General features: G+C 43.3%; 1 protein-coding gene across 1 annotated transcript in view; it reads left to right on the forward strand.

Moving 5' to 3' along the window:
- The window catches only part of SLIT3 (slit guidance ligand 3), a 533716-nt gene that overhangs the window by 35087 nt on the left and 475699 nt on the right, over positions 1 to 22930 (forward strand). Inside the window, exons 2-3 of the mRNA XM_036313891.1 lie at positions 8711 to 8782; positions 15055 to 15126. Of these exons, the coding sequence (XP_036169784.1) occupies positions 8711 to 8782; positions 15055 to 15126 (144 nt within the window). The remainder of the gene's footprint in view (positions 1 to 8710; positions 8783 to 15054; positions 15127 to 22930) is intronic.

Consider the following 22930-nt stretch of genomic DNA (forward strand, 5'->3'; position numbering starts at 1 on the left):
TTAAGTTACAAATCTTAAACCCATACTGAGAACCAGACTAAACACATCTGCAGGCCAGAATGGGCCTGTGGGCCACCAGTTTGCAAGTTCTACTCTACTGCCTCCAGCAAAGAGCTAGGTATGCCTCAGGCATGCCCTTTCCTGCTAGTGCATGGATGGAATGAGCAAGGCAGGCCAGCAGGGAGCCCTCCTGCAAGAAAGAGCAGTCAAAACAGAGACCCAGCCCAGCCCTCCTCCTTGCAGGGCCCTCACCGCCACCACCTCCAGCCATCCAGGTTGCCCCTCGCTCTGGACCGTTCTCCTCCCTGCAGGTAGCTGTCTGCGCAGCGCTGGCTGCAGACTTTTGCAGGTGTAAAATTATATATGCAAGCGTGTTGCCAAGCCAGAAATTTAGCCCAGGGAGGCTTAGTTCCCAAACAACTGAGGTAGTCTGGAGCCAGTTTTTTAAATCAAACTCAGTCATTTCTCTCCCGAATGCGTGTGTTTTTGAACTTGTATGTGGTTATGTAATGGATGAGAATGAAGTGCAGAAGTCAGAGAACAGTCAAACGATGCCTCCTGTTGTGCAAGTCGGGAGAGGTAAAGCGTGAGATGGGAGCTCTGTGAGGGTGATCCGCAGGGACACGCGGCTGCCTGACCTGGCGGACGGCGATTGGATGATTCTTGAATGGTTCTTGAACGCATGCTGTTTCCTCTGCACCCTCACGGAAGATGGATGGCATGAAGCCCTTTGGGCTGGGAGAGGATGCAAGGACAGGAAGACACCCATAGGGCAGGACAGTCTGAGCAGCTTCAAAGAACTGCCCTCGGACTTATCAAGAACATCTCTCTTTGGCCAGATTTCCAGAGCCTGGAGTGGCCATAGCTTCAACTGGATCATACATTTTCAACATTTTTTGGTGGGGAGGGAAGGGTGCATGAGTAATACATATTTACTGTGGGAAATACCAACCGACCCAATAAGCAAAATGTAAAATGTTTTTTAAAAAAACAAAACTCTTCACCCAGCATCTAGAGAAAACTAATGTACATTTCTCTGAGTGTCTTCAAGGGGCCTCCCTTCATCCAAGGTGTCTGGGAGGACAGGAGGGGAGGATAGTCTGTGGTCTTGGCTCCCACAGAGCTGCACACTCCTTTGGGAGATGAAGCACACACACAGGAAGTAGGCAGCAGCACACGTGGCGGAAGGGAATGTGATGAAAGCCCGAAAGGAGTTGTGTGGAGGCTAAATGATGCAGACGTTTAGAGGGTCAGGGAAGGGAGAGATCGGCGGAGGATGGAGAGGCTGGGAAAGCTGCCGGGAGGAGGCTGGGAGGCCTCACAAGGTCTGAAAAGAGGTTGTATCAGTTTCCTGGGGCTGCCATAACCAAGAACCCTACACTGGGTGGCTTCAAACACAGAAACGTAGTTTGTCATAGTTCTAGGGGCTAAAAGTCTGAAACTGAAGAGCCAGTAGGGCCATGTTTGCTCTGAAGTCTGTAGGGGAGGGTGTTTCCTTGTGTGTTAGCAGCTTCGGGTGGTGGCTCTCAGTCCTCAGCAGTCCCTGGCTTGCCGCTGTGTCACTCCAGTCTCTACCTCTGCTATTGCGTGGTTCTCCCAGCGTGTCTCTGTTTTGTTTTGTTTGTTTTTTTCATCTTATGAGGACTTCACTCATGCTGGATTAGCGCCCACCCTAATGGCCTTATTTTAACCTGATTACATCTACAAAGGTCCTATTTCCAAATAGGGTGACATTCACAGGTACCGGGAGTTAGGACTTCATCTTATGGGGGAACACAATTCAACCCATGATATAGTGGTAGGGTCTGGATGGAGAAAGGACATTGGTAGCTTTCAAAGCCAGCCAATAGCAGGAATATATTTGTTGATTGAGTGCCTAGCATAGTTCCCCGATCTGGTAGGTGCTCAGTAAATGTCTGTGGACCAAAAGAAGAAAGAATTAAGTGAAGCAGGCTAAGAACAGCAGTGAGCCCCACCTGCCTACTGTTGCACCATGAAAGAAATTGGCAATTGGGGGAAATGAATCTGGTTGTAGGGGGCAGGTCTGATGTCAGGGGAAAGAGGCTGAGGGCTGTTAAATCAGGCATTTCCTGCTGGACCCCTTTTTCCCTTCTGTCCTTTCATTGCTAAAAGCTTGAAGTCTGCCTCAAGGATGCTCCACAGTCTGGGGGCCACCTGACTCTGTGATCCTATTCGGTGACATTCTGCTCCAGTACCTGACTTCCTTTCCGCTGCTCAGACCCTCCAAATGCTTTCTCTACTCTGGACCTTTATGATTCTGTCCTCCACTTGGAAAGTTCTCCCTTCGGCCTTTGCCCTTAGCTAGCTCCTTCAAAGTATTACAAAGCTGCAATTGAGTGTTGGTTGGGACTGAGGTCTCATATGAAGGCTCAACCGGGGACAGATCCATGTTCCAGTTCTCGAGATTGTTGACAGAATTTAGTCCTTTGCAGCCTGTTAGACTAAGGGATTTGGGCTCTTGCTGGTCATTCTTAGGTCTTTGTTGGTTGTCTATGGAGGCTTCCCTCAGTTCTTGCCTATGTGCTTCCCTAATGTAGCCACGTGCTTCATCTCAGGTAGCAAGGGAGAGTCCCCTAGCAAGACAAGGCATTATAGTCGTGTGTAATGTAGCCACAGAAGTGACATCCTACCACCTTTGCTGTATTATATTGATGAGAAGCAAGTCCTACACACACTCAAGGAGTGGGGATTACACCAGGTGGTAATACCAGGAGGGAGGGCACCCTAGAATCTGTCTTCCATTCTTACCAGGAGAATAAAAGTTCCCTGAAAGAAACCCTGTATTTGTTCAACACTCTATTCCTAGCTGCCATCACAGTGCCAGGTCCAGAGTAGTGTTTAATAAAGGTGCATGATCAGAAAAAAGAAAGGATAGAAGTGAGGAGGAGAAAGGGAGAGGAAGGATGGAAAAACAGACGGAAGGAAAGAAGGAATGTCTTGCTTTCCTCTGCAACATTTTCTGGGTTTACAATTGAAGCCCTTTTCTCCACGCTCTGCTAACAGCTTCACTAGGGGATGTTTTTGCTGCTCCCCCTTCCCACATGTGCCACAGCAAAAAAAAAAAAAAAATTGCTGGAATGCCACAGAATGAATCAAAAGAAGGGTATGGATACATATGTGCCAAGATAGGGACAGTGGCCTAGCCTAGAACGTTTTTGTTTCATTTTTTCCGATGTTGTTCTAAATTCTTCTTCCTCTTCCACCCCACCCAAGGTGTCAAACAGATGTGAAAATACCACAGAGCTGCAAGTCACAGTGTTGGTTTATGATTTATGATTGGGATGGGGGAAAATAATGCAGGAGATTACCATGGTGATGCCTGTTTATGGAGGCAACATGGCAGATGATGAGGAACATGGCAGAAACCAGACGCTGGCAAACACAGCAAGAAAGCACTTCTGCCTAGAGCTTGCAAAGGGGCTCAGCATTCCCACAGGCCCAGAATTCCCTGGGCAACAGACTAGGAAGTGTGCCGTCTTGGCCATAGTGGGGAGTAGCAAAGCCACTGGGAGTGCCCTGTGCTTTCTTCAAGACATAGGGATGGGGAATTCTGTTCCGTTCTATTCTTTTTTTTTTTTTTTAGTCAGCTGTTAAACTGACACAGTGGAAAGTGCTTAGACTCTAGTTGCAGATGAGCAGTATGATGCGATATAAAGCATGAGCCTGAGTTCACATCCCAGCCTTTGCTGCTTATTGGTTGTGTGATCTCATGGCAACTTGTTTTATTGGTAAAATCTTCTAAGTTGGGGTGTAGGTAGGAGAGACTAAGCTTCAGTTTCCTCATGTGAAAAATGGGATAATGGGATAATAATAGAATCTATCACATAGGATTGCTGTCTAGATAAGAGAGAATGAACATAAACTTTTTAGCACAATGCCTGGTGTATAGTTTGGGCCCAGCAAATGTCAACTCTTATTAAGGCTGATCTTCAGTATTTTTATCTGTTGAAGGATGTCTAATACCTACCTTTCAGAGCAGTTGCAAAGAGAAGAAAGAAAAAAAGGATGAAGAGCTACTGACTCAAAATTGTTGCACTTGTCAATGTACTAGACTGCTATACCCAATAGTTCCAAAATTTCAATGTCTTAAGAGTTATGTCTGAAACATGCCTAAGTCTAATGTGAGTAAATGGGGAGGCAGGGAAGGGAAGGTCTCTGTTCCATGCAGTCATTCAGGGACCCAGGCTCTTTCTCTCTGCTCACCTTGGGCTGGAGTCAGTAGATTCGTGGAGTCCTCCACTGGATCTACTGACTCCAGCCCAAGGTGAACAGGATGTTTTAGGGACCAAGGCCTGAAGGCAGCATATATTGCTTCTTCCCACGTAATTGTGAGAACTCAGTTGCATAGTTGCCCCTACCTGCAAGGGAAGCTGAGAAATGTCGTCTCTCTGTGTGCACCAGCCAGAGGGAAATGGTTTGGTGGACAACTTGCCAGTCTTCCACAATATTTAATGAATGGCACCTGCTCATTGTGATTGCTGTATTACACCAGGGTGATTCCCTTGGCATCGCAAGCCCCACTTGGAGGGATGGGCAGCCCTAATTATGCAGTCTTACTCCTCAGAGCCTGAGAGCAGCGCCAATTCTCACCTCATTCCTAGAATGACACGGGCGCCTTCAGCCCCTGTGAGTTATTGCTGACCATAAAGACACCACTGAGAGTTTCAAGGGTGGCAGGCAAGCCTCAGAAAGGACGTGTGAGAGTCATGTGAATGCAGGTCCATTGTTAATGCTAAATTAAATATTTGGAAGGTGGCTTTCCTTTCTCTTTCATCTTTCGCAAAACAAATCATTCCAACACTTAATGGTTTAAGACATAGCACTCATTTTAGTATTCTCTACTGCAGTTTCTGTGGGCAGGAACTCAAGGCCATTTAGCTGGGTGATCTGGCTTTTCATAAGTTCTAGCCAGATGGTAGCTGCAGCTGGAACCGCAAAGGTGTCTGCTCTTACATGCTTGACCTCTAGGCTAGAAAGATCCAAACAGCCAGGGCTGGAGCAGCTAGGGCTCCTCGGGCATCTCTCTCTCTCATTCCCTCTCTCTCCTTCTCCCTCTCTTCTTCCCTTCCTCCCTCCCTCCTTCCATCTCTACCTCTCTTTCTTCCCTGCCTCTCTCCCTTCCCTCTCTCTCCCTCACCTCCCATGGTCTTCTGGTCTTTTCACATGGCAGCTCAGGGCTCCAATGCAGCTGCTCTGAGAGACAGACAGGCAGTCACTTCTTGTCAAAGAAATCATTTGCAGACATAGTTTAAAACCACTTCGCCTCCCCACCCCACATCTAGACACTGTAATGGTTTCCCTATCCAGGATCACTCCAGGTGGGACCATGCCTGCAGATGGTTCAGAACTCATCCTAGGCTGAGCTCTGATTCCCTCAGAGGCGAAAGGTGAAGGCTGAGAAATCTAAGGGTCCATAGGAGCCTGGACTGGGACAATGGGGTTGGGAGAAGGATGGGCACATGAAGTAGTGCATCCTCTTCTCAGGGGCAATTTAATTAATTCCCATTTTTAGCCAGGCATGTTTGCAATCCAGGCTTCATATGTCTCACCATTCCAAGGTCTGCATGTAGGAGAGAGTTACAGAAAGCATGGAGGCTCAGAGAATTTAAGTGAATTATTCAAGCTCACAGAACGGGGAGTGGGGGGTGGACAGAGATTTGAACCCTGACCTGTCTCACCTCAAAGCCCATGTGCTCCCTGACCTTCTCCTTGGCAGTCTGGCAGTATTGTATGGATCAGGGAGGAGAAGCTACCATTGGAAATAACCATGGAAATAGGTGTCATAGAAATGCTTCGAGGGAGAGGCAGTGTGAGGGGCCACTCGTGGTGCTCCCTTCCTATCAACCACAAAAATGCCCCCTCTTCACCTGGAGGAAGATAGCATGCAAACCGAGTCTCTTGAGGATCCCAAGATTCATCTCTAAGCACAGAGTTTGGGGTGGGGCAGTCAGCTGCTCTTGGTGCACTGAAATTTCAGAGTGGAGGTGGGGGTATTCAATTCAACTAATTATAGTAACAATAGCTGCCATAATTGAGTATTTAACAAGTGTCAGATAAGCGCTATGCATGCATCATCCCATTTAATCCTCTTAAAAACTGTTGAGGTCAAGGTTGTCACCCTCATTTGGCATATGGAGAAACTGAGCCTCAGAGATGCAGTGAACTGCCTTTAGGTCACTCATTATGTGGCAAGGTGAGAATTCACACTCAGGGCTGCTTGCCTCTGAAGCTCTGCCTCCCAGACACTGACTATGTTCCCACGGCAGCCCCACGGTCCCCATCACAACCCAACCCCAAGTCCTCAGCATCTCAGCAGCACACTGTGTCCCCCTTCACATAATAAAAATTAATTGAAGAATATTGGTGCCACAGCCACTGGCATTAGCTGCTGAGATACCATGCTGTGTCCCGTAATGAAGCCCTTAGTTGCATGGTCATATTCACAGTTGTAAAGGCCCCCAGACAACCTTCCCAGTTGTGCTGGGTGGTGAGAAAAATACTCAGGGCGATTATGAGCATGCACAGATCCCTGTCTGCATGCTGGTCCCTAATCTTTGCGTGAGCAACCCTTTTCTATTTCCCTGTGCAGTTCTTGTTCTTCCTTCACCAGCACTCACCTTAGTCTGAGGAGTCTACATACTGCCCTTCTCCACTGTAGGCTAGTTGAGAAACAACTTTGCTATTTTAGATAGTGGAACAGTGGATGGAGTGGGGAGTTCCCAGGTGAGGTTCCTCAAGGATCCACTTCATGTTTCTTTCAGTATTATTTTATATCAGGAGAGTAATCCCTTCCCAAACTTGGTTTTTCCTCCTGCAAAGTGCGAGAATCTGAAAATTGTTTCCTCATTCTTTTTATGCAACTGCAGATCTCACAAGTCTCACTGAGGTCCAACTGCAGGGTCACAACCTCAGGACCTGACTGGGAAAACCAAGGAAGTGCAGTGGTCCCTCCTTATCCACAGGGTATATGTTCCAGGCCCCCGTGAATGCCTGAAACCATGGATAGTACTGAACCCTCTGTGTACTTTTTTTTCCTATACCTCATACCTTTTCACTCAAAGGAAGCACTTTACGGCTTTTCTTGGCATATCCAAATTGCCAGCATCATATTTGTGCTTTGGGGGCCATGAGTAAGTAGAATAAGGGTCACAAGCCCTGTGATTCCATGGCAGTCGAACTGAGTTGGCTGCTGAGTGACTAATGGGCCAGTAGCATTCACACTGCACAAAGGGATGATTCACATCCTGGGCAGAAAGGAGTGGGAAGGCGTGACATTCCATCACACTACTCAGAGTGGTGCACAATTTAAAACTTATGCATTGTTTATTTCTGGAATTTTCCATTTACTATTTTCTTATCGCAGTTAACCATGGGCCACTGAAACTGCAGAAAGTGATGCTGGGGAAAGGGGGGACTATTGTAGAGAACATGTAGATAGGAACCCATCACTGGAAAATGTCCTTTTAGCTAAAAAGCAGAGCAAGATCATTTACATGTACCTTGTTGAAGCTCGAACTTGGCCAAAGCCCTGGAAAGTTTCTCATAAGGAAGGCATGGAAAATAGAAATTAATTGTTCAGCATTCATTACTAAGAATTAGAATGTTATTTATGGTCCTTTTTTGAGTCCAGTCTTCTTATATTGTTTTAGTGAACACATTTATACAGGTTTATTCTTGACTTTGTTTTCCCCTAATCCTGGTTTTCTATCCTCATGGTACTCCCTTCTCCCCAGCAAAGCCACCATAATGCTTTCAGTTCTCCTATAATAAATCCTTCTCTTTGGGACCATTTTTAGGATCCTAAGCCTACAAACTGAGGCAGGATTAATCCATGTAGCTGTCGTAACCTAATGTAGGAAATTAACAAAGTTACCTTGGCTCTGTGCCAAGCACACAATCTACCTTATTGGGCTATGGTGTTAAATGAGATATGGTCTTTGTCCTTGGGAAGTCCTCAAACTGGGTGGGAAAAAGTCAAGTACCTGGCTAGGTATCAAAGTCAGTCGAGATTCTTCTGGCTTCAAGTGATGGCAAATTTAACTCAAACTACTTTAAGTCAAAATGTAAGAGGGATGGGATAGAGTGGCTCCACGTAATCTCCAACTACAGAGGTGTCTGGCTTCAGGCATGTGTGTCTCCAGAGCCTCATAGGATAGCACGAGAAATCAATCTTTTTTTATCTCCTAACTCTGGAAAACTCTGTCTTCATGGGAAAGATGGCTGCTGGCAGCGCTGAACAGCTTAGCAGCCCCAGTACAGAAGAGCCCACTGGGAATTTGAGTCATATATGCATTCCTGAAACAATGACTATGGTCAGAGGGGGCAAAGATGCACATAATCTTGGCCTGCTGAGGAGCTTATCCCTGGAGCTGAGACGAAGGTTCAGCCCCACTTATATGACGTGATCTGTCAGTTGGGGGTGGGGAGTTTCCAAAGAAAAATTTCTGACCTGATGAAGGGGCAACAGAAGCCAGGCAGCTACATATAACAGGCTCTACTACAGACATAATGGATAGCTTATTCCATACAATACCCTTAAGGTTAGTTGGGCATGCTCAGGGGATATCATTAATCATTGGAATTGCCTTCTTCTTGACAAGCAACATCCCTCCAGTCCAAGCCAGTCTGGGTTGAATAGACCATAAATGTAACCTGAAAAAATCTTACCCAAATTTTCTCTCCATTTCAGTGACCTGGACAGAAATAATATCACCAGGATCACCAAGATGGACTTCGCTGGACTCAAGAATCTTCGAGTCTTGTAAGTAGCACATTACTCTCCAGCACATTTTTATATTTAGCTCTTCAGCCTTATGAAAGGGTTCCATTGCCCTAACATTATACCCCCTAGCACTGGGCAACAGGAATTTGCCATTCTGTGGCACAAAACCCTTCATTAGGTACCAGGTTTTCACAGGTATCTCACTCTGTGTCTCACTGCTGCTGGCTGGGCTAGACCAATGGAAGAATTCTGTCCTGTGACAGGGAAAACAGAAGGCCATACATGAATAAGTCAACATGCCCAGCTTCTAGGATGACAGCAATGTCAGACTGACTAACCATTCTTCCCTTCCAAAGAGATTATAATTTCTTCTCCAGCATGTGCATTAAAAGAGAAATCAGGACAAACGTTATTTATCTTGTTGTTTTATGGAGAGGGAAGGGGAGGGGAGGGGAGGAGAGGGGAGGAGAGGGGAGGGGAGGGAGAGAGAGAGAGAGCCAGACAGGGTCAGAGCCCTTGCTGAACACTGAGCTATGCAGACAGGTAGCAGAATGTGAGATGGGCATTTGCAAAATGGGGGAGCAAGGAATATGAGGTCTCATTTCTAAATAGTGATCCCTCATCTCAGTCTAAGCTGCCTCCCACACACACCCCGACCAGGGCCAGAGGTTAAGCCTGCAACCAAGGTACATGCCCTTGACCAGGAATCGAACCTGTGACCCTATGGTACATAGGCCAACACTCTAACCACTGAACCCAACTGGCCAAGACTGAATTCCTTGGCTTTTAGATGGTTATCTTCTCCCTGGGGACCTTTCCACTGTCTTAGCTCAATGTATGTATGTCTACATTTCCCCTTTTTATAAGGACACCAATCATATTGGACTAGGGCCCATCCTAATGACCTCATTTTAATTGGATTACACAGTACAGACCTCATCTCCAAAAGAAGGTTGAATACACTAGAGGGAAGGGCATCAACATTTGCATTTGAGGGGGAATACAATTCTACCCATTTAAATAAAAGTCCTTCTAACTCTCCTAATTGCACATATGATGCTTTTCGGTTTTAACCTTTTCATGAATAGTCTGTTTAGTCTCCCTGCAGCTTATGGAGTATTACTTGTATAACACTGTTTTCCTGATTGAGAATTAATAGTAGTAATGAAGATGATAAGCTAAGGTATATGTGGTACCTTCCACAGACCAAACTCTATGTTATATAGTTATTAACCCCTACATGTCCAGAGGAAACAGAGGCTCAGATAGGTTAAGTGGTCCCAACTCCACATAGCAGGTAAGCAAGGGAGGAGGAATCAGAACCCAGGATGCGTGCTTTCTCACCTCCGCGCAGTGCCCCTTGCATTATAGGGAGTTTAGAAAACCAATAGTCTGCCTGCTTGTAAATGCACCACGGATGAGCAAGCTGTTTCCTGAGTGTCCCTGAGCACCAGTGTGTGAGGACACTGGGATCCGAATGCGGGGCCTCCCGCCATCAGATACTCTCCCCTCGGCATGATCTCCAGTCTTCGGCCAGCACATGGCCTTCTCTCCATCCTAGGAGGGAAGACCCCAGTCCCTGCCATGTCTGTCTTTTGCTCTAAGCAGTAATATGTCTGTCAGATGACTGGCAGTTCTGACAAGTGTGTGTGCTCAGAATTGAGGCTGGGAATGAGAGAATTCCAGGGCTCAGTGTTAGGGTGTTTTTATTGAGGAGATATAGGCAGTAAACACCTGATTCCAGGTAATTTTTCTGCTTACACAACAGACATTTAGCTTCTCTCATTTTTTTTTCCCCATTTCTAACCCCCCGGCATCTGTGAAAGATTTCCTTTCATACAAGTCAGAAATTTCACCTACTGCTTCATTTTCTAACAGAGTCAAAAATAACCCTTTGATTTTCTTACCATTATATCAGGAAGACTAATAAAAATTCCAATTCCCATCTCTTCTCTCTGCAAATAGAAAGTTTAAAATAATCACATAAGATCATGTTAATATCTTCCGGATGGTCTACAACATTCCTTTGACTATGGTTTGTTGGTACATTCTTCTTATTTTGTTTCAGTTAATGGGTACAATCTTATTTTGATAAGCGATGCCAAAACCCTCTCCCTTCCCCCACGTTATAGACTCTATCAATATAATATGTTTCACTGTCTCATCAATTCATAGGCAGTCCCATTCAAGTGGCCCATTATTGCTCTACAAGCATCAAGCAGGTGGGATAATGGAAGTGCTTTCTAACAAACACCAATAAAATACCCAGACATATCAACTGTATTTTTCCTTAATCTTTGCTGTTTAGCAGAGTAGCCTAAATAACTATCTTTTTTGAAAAGCGTTCACCCCACCTTGGTATCTTCCCTGTATCTGTTTCTTATTTACGGTTTATTGTGAAACCAGAAAAGACTTGATGGTCTTGAATAATTTGATCTTGCCACCCATTTCCTAGCAGAATGACAGTGCTGGGAATGGGCAAAAGCAGAAAAAACAGAGATTGGGGAACTTTGGTCTCATCCAAAGGCAGTTTTCCCAAATAAAGTGCATTCAAAGAGAAGATGTAAGAATTACCCTTCACAGTTCTTTCTCCCAAAGAACTCCGCTGTGCTATCAGTTAGTTCCCTTTCTCAGTAGTCTGTTGCAAGAACTCTGCTATGCCCACAATGTGGGAAACAGCTTTCTCCCAAATGAGGCCAAATAAAGAGCCAAACTCCACCCAGCCATCATCCCATGGGCGATTTCCGATTCTGATCCAATGTTAAAACTAAAAAAATTACAATGCTGCAAATGAACACAGTCTGTGTCCTCCTCACTCAGAACAGATAGGAGCCATGGATGGTCCAGCTCTTGGATCCCCTGACCCCCTACCTGGTCAGTAACATGAGAGTGATATCATCGGCTTTAGCACTAGCTCCCAAACTGGATCCCAGTGCCTAGAAGTAAGGGTGGATGGTTCACAGCTCATTGATTCATTGATTCATGAAATATTGATTATTCATTGAGCCCTAAGTGCCAAGTATTAGGCTGGGACTCTGATAGACGTAGGAAGTGGATCTAGAAGGGGCCCTCAGTACTCCTATCAGTCATGATCCCATTAGGAAAGAGATGATGCTCACACAGGACAAATGAGGAGAGTGAATAAGGAAGTATTGGCAAAGGTGTGGGAAAGAAGAGATGGTATAGTTCCCTGGGGCTAGCAGCAATAGGTCTCTAGGCCTCGAGGAGCAGTGGGATGAAGTGGTTACCCTAGCAAAGGTAGAGACTGCCTGACAGGACCTATGGTCTTGGGTAGAGAGATAAAGTCAACCTGAGGTGAGCTGGAAGAGAGGGAACTGGGAATAAGTCTCTTAACCTCACTCAGTATCCTCTACCCTACTGTCTCCTGCTTGGGACTTCAGCTGGCTGAACCCAACAGGAAGCCAGAGTTGAGGAAGTTTCTGATGTGATGAAGCTGATAAAAGTTAGCTTCCCGGGGCCTCAGCAAAGTGGGAAGGGGCAGCTATCTACACAGATGTATTTGCATTTTTCTACCCCTCTTTCTGAAAGAGGCTGGTAGTGTTAGATTAATTAGTACAGAACTAAGAGATTCATCATAGGGGGTTGGAGTTTGATTCCTTCCAAACCCAGAGAGGCTGTGACACTCAGCCTCCCTATGTTGCTCCTTGTTATAATTGGGAAGTAATGACAACAAGCCGTGTGATGGATTGATAGATGGTAAAAACCCAGCTGAACAAACCACCCGTCACTAATATTGAACTGGTTCCCTGTTTAGCAAAACGTGCTAGCGTGAGTCTATTAGCATTCCAAGGCCCTCGTTGCCATATGGCGGGGTGGAAAAGGAAGAGAAGGGAAGGAAAATAACATTTATTAAACATCTAATTATACTCGAGATCCTGGGCTAGATAATTTATATACTTTGCTCCATTTTTATTTTCATTTATGAGATTTTTTTAAAAAAATCCTCACCCAAGGATATGCTTTAATTGATTTTAGAGAGAGAGGAAGGGAGAGGAAGCAAGAGAAAGAAAAACATTGATGTGAGAGAGAAACATTGATCCGTTGCCTCCCGTAGGCAGCCCATCCGGGGATCTAACCTGCAACCTGGGTATGTGCCCTGACCAAGAATTGAACCCCCACAACCTTTTGATATACAGGATGTATGTGTGTGTGTGTGTGTGTGTGTGTGTGTGTGTGTGTGTGTATATATACATATATATATATATTCATTCCAATCAACTGAGTCATACCAGCCACAGTTCACTTATGAGATGTTTTTGATTTTTTTTTCCTGTTTTACAGGAAAAAGTCTTAGAGAGGTTGACTAGATAGCCCAGTGTCATTACCATCAGCTGGTAAGAAGGAAGGAAAGGAATCTAAATCAAATCTGGCAAGCACACTATAGTGGGAGTTAAGAGTCCACCCAAACTAGCTGTGTGACTTTATACAAATAATTTCTCCTGGACAAGTCTCTTAATCTCTCTGCTTCATGGTGTCCATATAAAATGGGGAGCCTATCAGAGGCCTGAAGTAACATAAATGTATGAATCAAAATGGATGAGGACTGTGGCAAAGTGGGGAGTCTGTGTGCCTTGCCGACCCATACTCAGTTCTGGACAATTGTTGATATTTGGACATGGGACAGCTGAGTTTTCAAAAGGAGTTTCTCTCTCTCTCTCTCTCTCTCTCTCTCTCTGTGTGTGTGTGTGTGTGTGTGTGTGTGTGTGTGTGTGTGTGTGTGAGAGAGAGAGAGAGAGAGAGAGAGAGAGAGAGAGAGAGAGAGAGAGAGAAATATCCTGATTCCAAAATACCCCCTTCACTCTGAGAGTCTAAGTGAGAAACTTCATGCGGCCTGGACTGGCCTTTTCCTTGATATAAAATCAGTATGTGCTGTGGCCCTAAGCCCTCTTTAGGTTTTCATCCATTCAATAAGCCTTTATCAAGTGGCTGCTGTCCAGGCAAATGTGAGATCTGGGAGTATGATGATGAGCCCTCCTGGTCCTCATGCATATAGATGGACTTGAAAATAAACATAAAGGCCCAAGTGTGAACCCTAAGAAGTTTGGGGCTTGGGGGTGGTTATGAAACATCTCAGAGGTGTGCGAGGTGGAGGCTGTCATGGAAGGAATCCGTCTGAATGGAGAGCTAAGCCTCTGCAGGCTGCTCTGCCTTCCTCCTGCCTTGGCTTCAGGTGCTTCCAGGCACTTCTCCTCCTACCTGATCCAGAGGAGCCCAGGGCCCTTCCTAAACTCCACCCTCCAGAGAAGCTCACTTCCATCTACACCAGTGGTTCTCAACCTTCTTAATGCCGCGACCCTTTAATACAGTTCCTCATGTTGTGGTGACCCCCAATTTCATTGTTACAAATTGAACATAATTAAAGCATAGTGATTAATCACAAAAACATCATGTAATTATACATGTGTTTTCCGATGGTCTTAGGTGACCCCTATGAAAGGGTCGTTTGACCCCCAAAGGGGTCGCGACCCACAGGTTGAGAACCGCTGATCTACACTCATCCCATTCAACCACCAGCCCTGGATGGAAACTCTGTAGTTTCATTGCTTCCCTTCCCAACCGCCCAGCTAATCCGTTTTAAGCTGCCAGGTATTTTTTTAAATTAGGGAAACAAATGTTTCATTGTATGCTCGATTCTTAGGATATGCCACATGCACGAACCTAATTCACTTTAAGCAGAGTGTTTAGTTTTGTAATCACCTGCGTGGAAGACTTTGGAGGTCAGCAGAGCCCGTGGCTGGGAGCCCTAGCTTTTGTGACCATCACGCTCCTGATGGGCACAGGCAGCACTGGGAAAGGAGTTCCTGGCACCAGGCTGGTTTTCCTTCGTTGCAGGCAAGCGTCCAACAATAGCTTCACCCTTTCTACTGGCTGACCCTGAGACAGTGAGCAGACAAGGCCCTTTGTGGTGAAGTATTTTTGAATCCGTGAGGGAGGGAGCTCCGAGCGAAGAGATGCTGATTATATGTGTAGTTTTTATAAGAAGCAGCTTTTACCTCTTCCTTTTCTGTGCAGCATCCTGCAGTGCTTGGGGGGACATTTGCTGAGAACATTCTTAAAATAGAGGCATGGAAACCAATCTGTCAGGTAGAAGTGTGCAGGCGGTGAAACCCTGGTTACCGTGACACCAAGCTGGGATGTGAATTATCTTGTCCCACCACTCTGGTCCCACCATTCTGATCCCAGCTGGGGGCCCCAGGGTCGTGGGATGACCATGCCTGCATGACCTGTGCCTGGCCTGAGGATCCCTGAGCCCTTCTTGTCCTTGACCCTCACTGCCTCTGTGGTTCTAGGCATCTGGAAGACAACCAGGTCAGCATCATCGAGAGAGGCGCCTTCCAGGATCTGAAGCAGCTGGAGCGATTGTAAGTACAGCACAACCTCCTTTCTTGAAAAGTCACCTTTTTTCTTTTTTTTTTTTTTTTGGTAAATTGGCTTCATTGCAACCTTGCTAAAAAAAAAAAAGAAAGTCTCCAGTGTTTAATAAAATGTTTGTTATTATATTTAAAGCACATTAGATGCATGTCACAGAGATGCTGAAATTCACATAAACACTTTTTCTTTAAAAGATGCTAGAATTGGCACCTGGGTTTGTTTTTCTTCTTCTCAGCCTGAACCCTCTCTTGGCATTTGTATGTGGGGTTGGTTCTGGCCCGCCTCAGCCTTCACTATCGGGGAGGAAGGAAGCCCACAGTTAGTTCCCCGTCATGGAAACCAGTGTCGGATACCCCCTGCTCCTCTGTGCAGGTAGTATGCTCCCCAGTCAGGCCCTCTCCTCCTGCCTGCGCTCCCTCTGCCCCATTCTCATGGGAGAGGAAGGACGGCACATGGGCGACGCCTGTGGAGGGCCCGTGTCTCTCTCTGAGTGCGCATTAGCCTGTGTCAGGGAGCCCACACATTTCCACGGCAGAACACATTGCCAGTGGTTTAAAAATAGGCCACGGTTCTGACTGCATCAGAGGGGGAGAGGGAAAGGGGCAAGATGGGAGAAGGATGGAGCCTCCATTTGTTTTGTTGATTAATGCTTTTGCAGAAAAGTCTGGGGTCACTTTGATGAGGGGAGCTGCTCAGATGGTTAAGTGGGCAGCTTCACCTTTCTTCAGTTAATCACATCTGGCAGCTCATAACATCTGGATATTTGCTTTCTGCCCTCTAAGCGGGGATTGTCCCCAAGAGCACTTAGTCATGCTGGTGGGTGGCTCTCTTCCTCACTTCCCTCCACATCCTGGTTGACCTGACATTGCAGCCTCCTTCTCCTGCAGTCGGGTACAGGGGGGTTGCAGCAGCTCACTGCTCTGCCGGTTTATCTGGAAGGATGTTCCCTGTTTACCCGTCCTGTTTTCAATTTCATCTACGGAGATGGGCTTGGGGAAAGGTGAGGTCTTGCCACCAACTCGTTAGCTTTGTGATCGCTCCATCTGAGACGACAGGGGAATGGACAGGGGTGTTACCCTCAAAATCCATCACTGCCCCTCTGTTGTGTAAATTGTCTCATTTTTGTTCTGTTCTACTGGGTCAAAGGCCAGCGTGTGTTCTGCTGCTGTGGTTTGGAAATATGACATTTCATTCTTATAAGGGAAAATAGTTATAAAAGTAATGAGTGTTGCCTCTGTTTATGTTTTTATTTTTAAGTTTCTTAAAGCTTAAATTCTTCTCCTTGTTTAGACCAAGGAAAAATACACGCAAGTATTTGTTGGACCTGGTTTCTTTCTATGAAACAGTCAACATTTCTATGGAAGGATAAATATACAGTCCTTAGTGAAAAGGCTAGCTTAGCTCTTCCCTAGTCCTCTGATTAGAAGGATAAATAAATTTCCAATTCATTAATTTCATGATTGTCAGAAGGGAGCTAATTGAGTACCTCGGAAATGCCAGGAACTGTGCCGGTGTTTGATATGCTGTTACTTTATCCTCACAAAACTCCTGTGAGGTGTTATTACCCTCATTTTACAGATGAAGAAACAGAGGAGCCAAAGAATTGTCAGGGGCAGCCGAGATTCAAAGCCACATCTGTCCAACATCAAAGCCCACGTCCTTTCATGCTTCTGTGCTGCAAACTGTAGATGAAGTGTGATCTTTGGCAATGGCCCTGCAAATAGCCTCCTACATACCCATTTCCCTCAAGGGAATCTCAGTGAAAAGTTCTGGCCCAGGCACTCCTCTTTGGCGTGGTGATCATGGATGAAATACTGTGCGTGTCCAGGGGCTAGCGGGGTTACAGTTGCAGGGTAAACCTGCCTCTTTCTCCACTTTGGCTTATTAGGAGGGTAAGGGTAGCTGCTGTACTAGATAAACCTTCAACTGTCACGGCTTAACTCAGTGGAAGTTTACTTCTTATTCATAGCAAGCCCAGGAAGGGCATTCCTGGTGGCGGGGCCTCTCCCCCCAGGGGATTCTCAGGAACATGGGTTTCCTCCACTCCTCAGCTCTGCCATCTTTAAATCTTGCCTTTTACGGTATCAATGTTTGTCTGTATCAAGCCCGTGGAAATGAAAACAGCATGAAGGGTTGCACATGGGAAGTTTTCATGGGCGAGACCCGGAAGGAGGACATGTCACTTTCACTCATACATGCCTTGGCCTAGAACTCAGTGGAGGTTAGGAAAGATAGTTGAGTGATATGCCCAGGAACTAGAGGAAACAGGCTTAGTGGACAGTTAACCAGCCTCTGACTTACACTGCAGGCGAGCTGAAAAGGCACTTGGCCAGCAGGAAGAATGGAAGTATAGGCAGCTGACTAGTGTGCGCAGCTGGATAGGCACCCTCATTTAAGGCCTTCCTGCGTCACCGAGGAGTGTGTGTGGCATTATCCTAACTGGTGTTAATCTTGTTTCAGTCATCCAGTCTGACCCCACACAGACTGAGAGCTAGAGAATGGGAAAATACAACAACTGAAGAAGTAGATGGCTGATTGTGCCATTTTTAGCTCTCACGCCTGGCTTACTTTGTCTGTGTCTATATACTTACTAGTAGATTAATCTTTATTGGTCATACCCTGACATACAGCCTGGAAATTATATGGGTCTTTGATCATTTATTTCTTGAGTGTTTATTTTCATCCACAACAGTCATTACTGGTTTGATCTCTTGAGCCTTGATGGGAGAGGGGAGACAGTTCTGTCCCGTGGATCTCAACTCAGAAATCTCTATTCTTTATTCCTCGGTGAATGAATCCCTGCTCCAGACTGAGTTAGGCGCCCTTCCTCTCATAGCACATGATTGTCTCTGTTACAGCACTTACCACACCATATTTTAATTTCCCATTTGCCTCGTTATCTTTCCCTGAAACTATGAGTATGTTGAGATCAGCATTCATGTTCTATTCAGCTCTTAATCTCAAAGCCTTGCACAAGGCATAATAGTAAGTGCTTATGGAATATTTATCAAATACTTTTAGGACAATGCTCACTGCACTGAATTATCTGGTCCACAATGTTAGTAGTGTTAAGGTTGGGAAACTGTGCTCTTTACCGATAATGTGTCAGATAGTGTCTTAGGCACTTGACACACATCCTCTCATTTAATCCATCCAACAATATTATGAGGCTAGAATGATCATATCCCTGACATGACAAAATATAAAATTCAGAGCACTGCCTATGAAGTGTTATTGCTAAGTATGTTTAACCTAAACCTATTTTAGCTAAATCTCACTTCTGGTTTCCAGAAAGTGGACAGGATATAGGAACAAGTTAAATAAAACTAAGAGAAAACAAATACTGTAGAGTGGGTCATTTTATAAGATAACTGCCCTGGCCTCTTCAAAAAGAATGCCATGAAAGACACCACATATGAAGGTTGTTGTGGCTCTATTCATAAATAGATAAAATACACTTTAAACAGGATACTTTATTGGCGGTAAAGAGGGATATTTCATAATGAGAAAGGAGTAAAGACACATAAAGCAAATAATGACAAAAGCAACCAACTGAAGAATAAACAGCCTTTTTAAGTGCATATGGAACTTTTATCAAATACTAGAGGCCCAATGCACGAAATTCATGCAAGAGTAGGCCTTCCTTCCCCCAACTGCCAGCAGCAGCTCCCCTCCGGCCCTAGCTTTGTCTAGAGGAATGTCCGGAATGACATCCAGAATGACATCTGGTCTAATTAGCATATTACCCTTTTATTATTATAGATAGTCTAGAAAGCAGATCTCAACAAATATCAAAGGATTGAAATCATGCGGATTATTTTCTGTGACCACCACAGAAATATTTAAGAAATCAATAAATGATAAATATAAATTTTCAAATATTTGGAAATTGAGTAATATACTTCTAAATAACCTCTGATTCAGAGAATATCACAGTAGAAATTTTAAGATATATTTTTCTGAATGTTAATAATCAAAGTATATCACAATGTGTGGATTATAGTAAAAGCCATGCTCAGAGGAGAATGTATAGCCTTTTAGCTATATTATTCATGTATGATATATGTTATATATAGTATATATTTTAAAAGAACTAAGGCTAAAATTTTGATGAAAATATCTATCTTAAGAAGCTAGAGAAAGAACAAAGTAGAAGAAAGGAAATCAGTAAGAGCAGAAGTATATGAAATATAAACATATATTTATATATATTAGAAAAATTCTAAAAAGTCAAACTTTTAAAAATAATTAATAAAATTATAAGAACTGGCAAGACTGATCAGAAACAAAAAAGAAAGAAGACGAAATTACCAATATGAGGGATCAAAGGTTGGACATAACTATGGATTTTACCAAGATTGAAATGATAATCAGAGGAGATTTTGGATAGTGTTATTTCAATGATTTTAATGATTAAATGAAATTGAGAGCTGAAACAAGAAGAGATAGAAAGTCTGTATAGTACTACATGTAGTAAAGAAATGAAATTTTTAATTAAAATATTCCACCAAGAACATTGAGGTTCAGATAGCTTCACCAATAAATGCTACCTATATTTTAATTAATAAATATCAATTTAACACAAAAATCTATAAAAAAGAATGGATATTTGTAATTTAGACAGCATAACTTTTATAAGAAAACCCAACAAGGATATTTCAAGAAAAAATATAAGCCAACCAATTTCATAAATATTTTTACAAATTATTAGCGAAATGAGTTTGGTGATACATTAAAATGATGTATTACAACCAAGTTTGGCTTATTTGAGGAAGGCAAAGTTGGTTTAATATTTGAAAGTCCCCCTTCCCAAATAAAAACATATGGAGTAACTAGGATAGCAAACCCAAAGACACACAGACAGCACTACTATAAAACTAGTTGGCAGTGTCCCAGGAAATCCCCACCCCCACCCCTAAGATAAGCAGGTGGGGGAAAACAGTGTATGGTTACAAGACCATTGTGTTATCTCATCTGTGTGGGCAAAAGCAGAGGGAAAGCAACTGAAATTCTTAAGGCCCTGAGAACAGATCGCTTCAATTACCAGTATGTTCGTACTGTAAAGCACAGTGGTCAATCTGAGAAAAGCTGCCAAATTGGAAGAGAGTTTGGTTAGGTCCAGTTCATGGGACAAAGGAATGGCAATGTGATAACGACTGTTGGTATTAAGAGTATTCTGGGCCCTATAAACTCTTCAAACTAACAAATACACGGTCCTTTTTCAAAGAAAGGTCTAGCATTGAGAAGAACTTGTGAGAGTAGTTAATTAGAACAGAAAAATAGTAGAAATGAAAAGAGAACGTATTGATGAAAGTGTTAGAAATTACCAGAAGATTCATAATTTAGAAAATACGAGGCCATGTTTTTCATTAGTTTGCAAGAGAAACCAAGAAGGGGCTCTAAGCTCTTGAAGGTCCTTCATAAAACTAGAGGGAATTCCTTTTTTTTTTTTTAATATATTTTATTGATTTTTTACAGAGAGGAAGAGAGAGAGATAGAGAGTTAGAAACATTGATGAGAGAGAAACATCGATCAGCTGCCTCCTGCACATCTCCTACTGGGGATGTGCCCACAACCCACATGCCCTTGACCGGAATCGAACCTGGGACCCTTCAGTCCGCAGGCCGACGCTCTATCCACTGAGCCAAACCGGTTTCGGCAAGGGAATTTCTTTTATTTAAGAAAAAAAAAACCCAAAAGGATTATGATTGAAGCTCATACAAAATTTTTTATAACAAAAATTAAAAAGAAAAACATAATAACCTCCATAGAAACAATGAAAACATGCAAGAAAAAGGCACTCACAAAACAGATGAAAACTATAATAGAATAGATAAAACTAGCTACACACTTTGAAGATCACATAAACTACGAAAGAACAACATAAAATCTGAATTTTAAAAACTCAGAAATTAGATGATTAATAAAAAGTAGGATTTGAAAGGAGGAGTGAAGAACTCAAGAAACAATTTAGAAATAAAAAAAATCATGTCAAAATAAATACTGCCGATACAATACTGAAAAAGAACAAACTTGGAAGAATTATACTATCAAATTTCAGACTTACTATAAACCTGCAGTGATCAAGACAGCATGGTGCTGGTGGAATAATGGCTATAGAAATTAATGGAACAGAATAGAGATTACAACAATAGACCCATTCAAAAATAGTCAACTGATTTTTAACAGGTGGAAAGAAAATTCAAAGGAAAAAGAATAGTCTTTTCAATTAATGACACTGGGACAACTTGAGGTTCATATGTAAAAAAAGACAAACCTGAATTTAGATACAAACCTTACTTCTTCCACAAAATTAAATTCAAAGTGGATCATAGTCTTAAATGTAAATTATAAAACTTCTAGAAGACATAACAGAAAAATCTACATACCCTTTGATTTGGGGATGAGGTTTTTTTATATATATATAACACTAAAAGTATGAAAAATAATACATTGAACTGTATTATAATTAAAAACTTCTGCTTTGCAAAAGGCACTTTTAAGAGAATAACAGACAAGCCACACACTGGAAGAAATTTTTTTGCAATACACATCTGATAAAGAGCTTACATACCAAATATAGAGAGAACTTACAAAATTCAACAGTAAGAAAACAAACCATCCTAGACCCTAAAGAAAGAAATGGGCAAAATATCTGAACAAGTACTGCACCAAAGAAGATATATAGATGGCAAATAAGCAAATGAAAAATTCTCGACATCATTTTTCATTATGGTTATGCAAATTAAATGAGATACCACTGTGCACCTATTAGAATGACTAAAATACTACAAACTGACATTATTAATTGCTGGCAATTAAGCAGAGTAACAGGAACTGTCATTTATTGCTGTTTAATAATGCAAATGCAAAATAGTACAGCCACTTGGAAGGCAGTTCAGCAGTTTCTTACAAAGCTAAATGGAGTCTCATGCAATTCAGATCAGTGGTTGCTAGGGATTGGGGAAGAGGGGGTGGAGGGTTGAACAGGTGAAGCATGAGAGAGGAGGGGCTTAGAATAGTGAAACCATGCTATAGAATACTGAAGTGGTTGATATGCATTTATCAAAGAACATAGAATTTTACAACACAAAAAAGTGAACCTTAATGCATGCAGGTTTAAAAATTTTTTGGAAATTGTAAGATCCCAAAATGGAATGCAGACTATAATGGCTGTATGAGTCAACCTTATGGAAAGTGATGAGGGAAAAGGTAGATTTGGAGTGTGTAAGACTAAAAGTAAAAGGAACAGCACATAAGAACTGTACTCTAGTTGTTCAGTTGTTTCCCGCAGGGGTACAGGTTAACAACTCTGAAATCACTGTGCATGTATATTGCAATTGAACAATGGATAGTGGATGGTGGGGACAGGTTTCTCACTGTGGAAATGGTGGTTATAGACAAGCAATGAAGATAGCAATAAGGATACATGTGGTAATGGATTAGAGTCAAGGACATCAGTATGAACCAATGTTTAGCTTAATATATGATACTATCACTTAATATAGATGAGTATCTTCTATAGATATAAAAGCCTAATATGCAAAGTATGCCCTCAGGAGTTCAACCAACCAGGAGTTCGATCTCTGGCTATGACGTGAGATGACCACCAGGGGGCAGCACAGAATGAAGGAAGGCCCTGCTGGCAGCTGGCAGCCACTAGGGACCCTACCTATGCACAAATTTCATGCACTGGGCCTCTAGTATACAAATAAATATAGGTTTATTTGCAAAAAAAAAATAGGCTTGTTTGCAAGCAAATATTTCCTTGCTTTATCAGCAAGTGGGCCTAGA

This window comes from Myotis myotis, unplaced genomic scaffold (genome assembly GCF_014108235.1).
Source record: "Myotis myotis isolate mMyoMyo1 unplaced genomic scaffold, mMyoMyo1.p scaffold_m19_p_6, whole genome shotgun sequence".
Lineage (NCBI taxonomy): Eukaryota > Metazoa > Chordata > Mammalia > Chiroptera > Vespertilionidae > Myotis > Myotis myotis.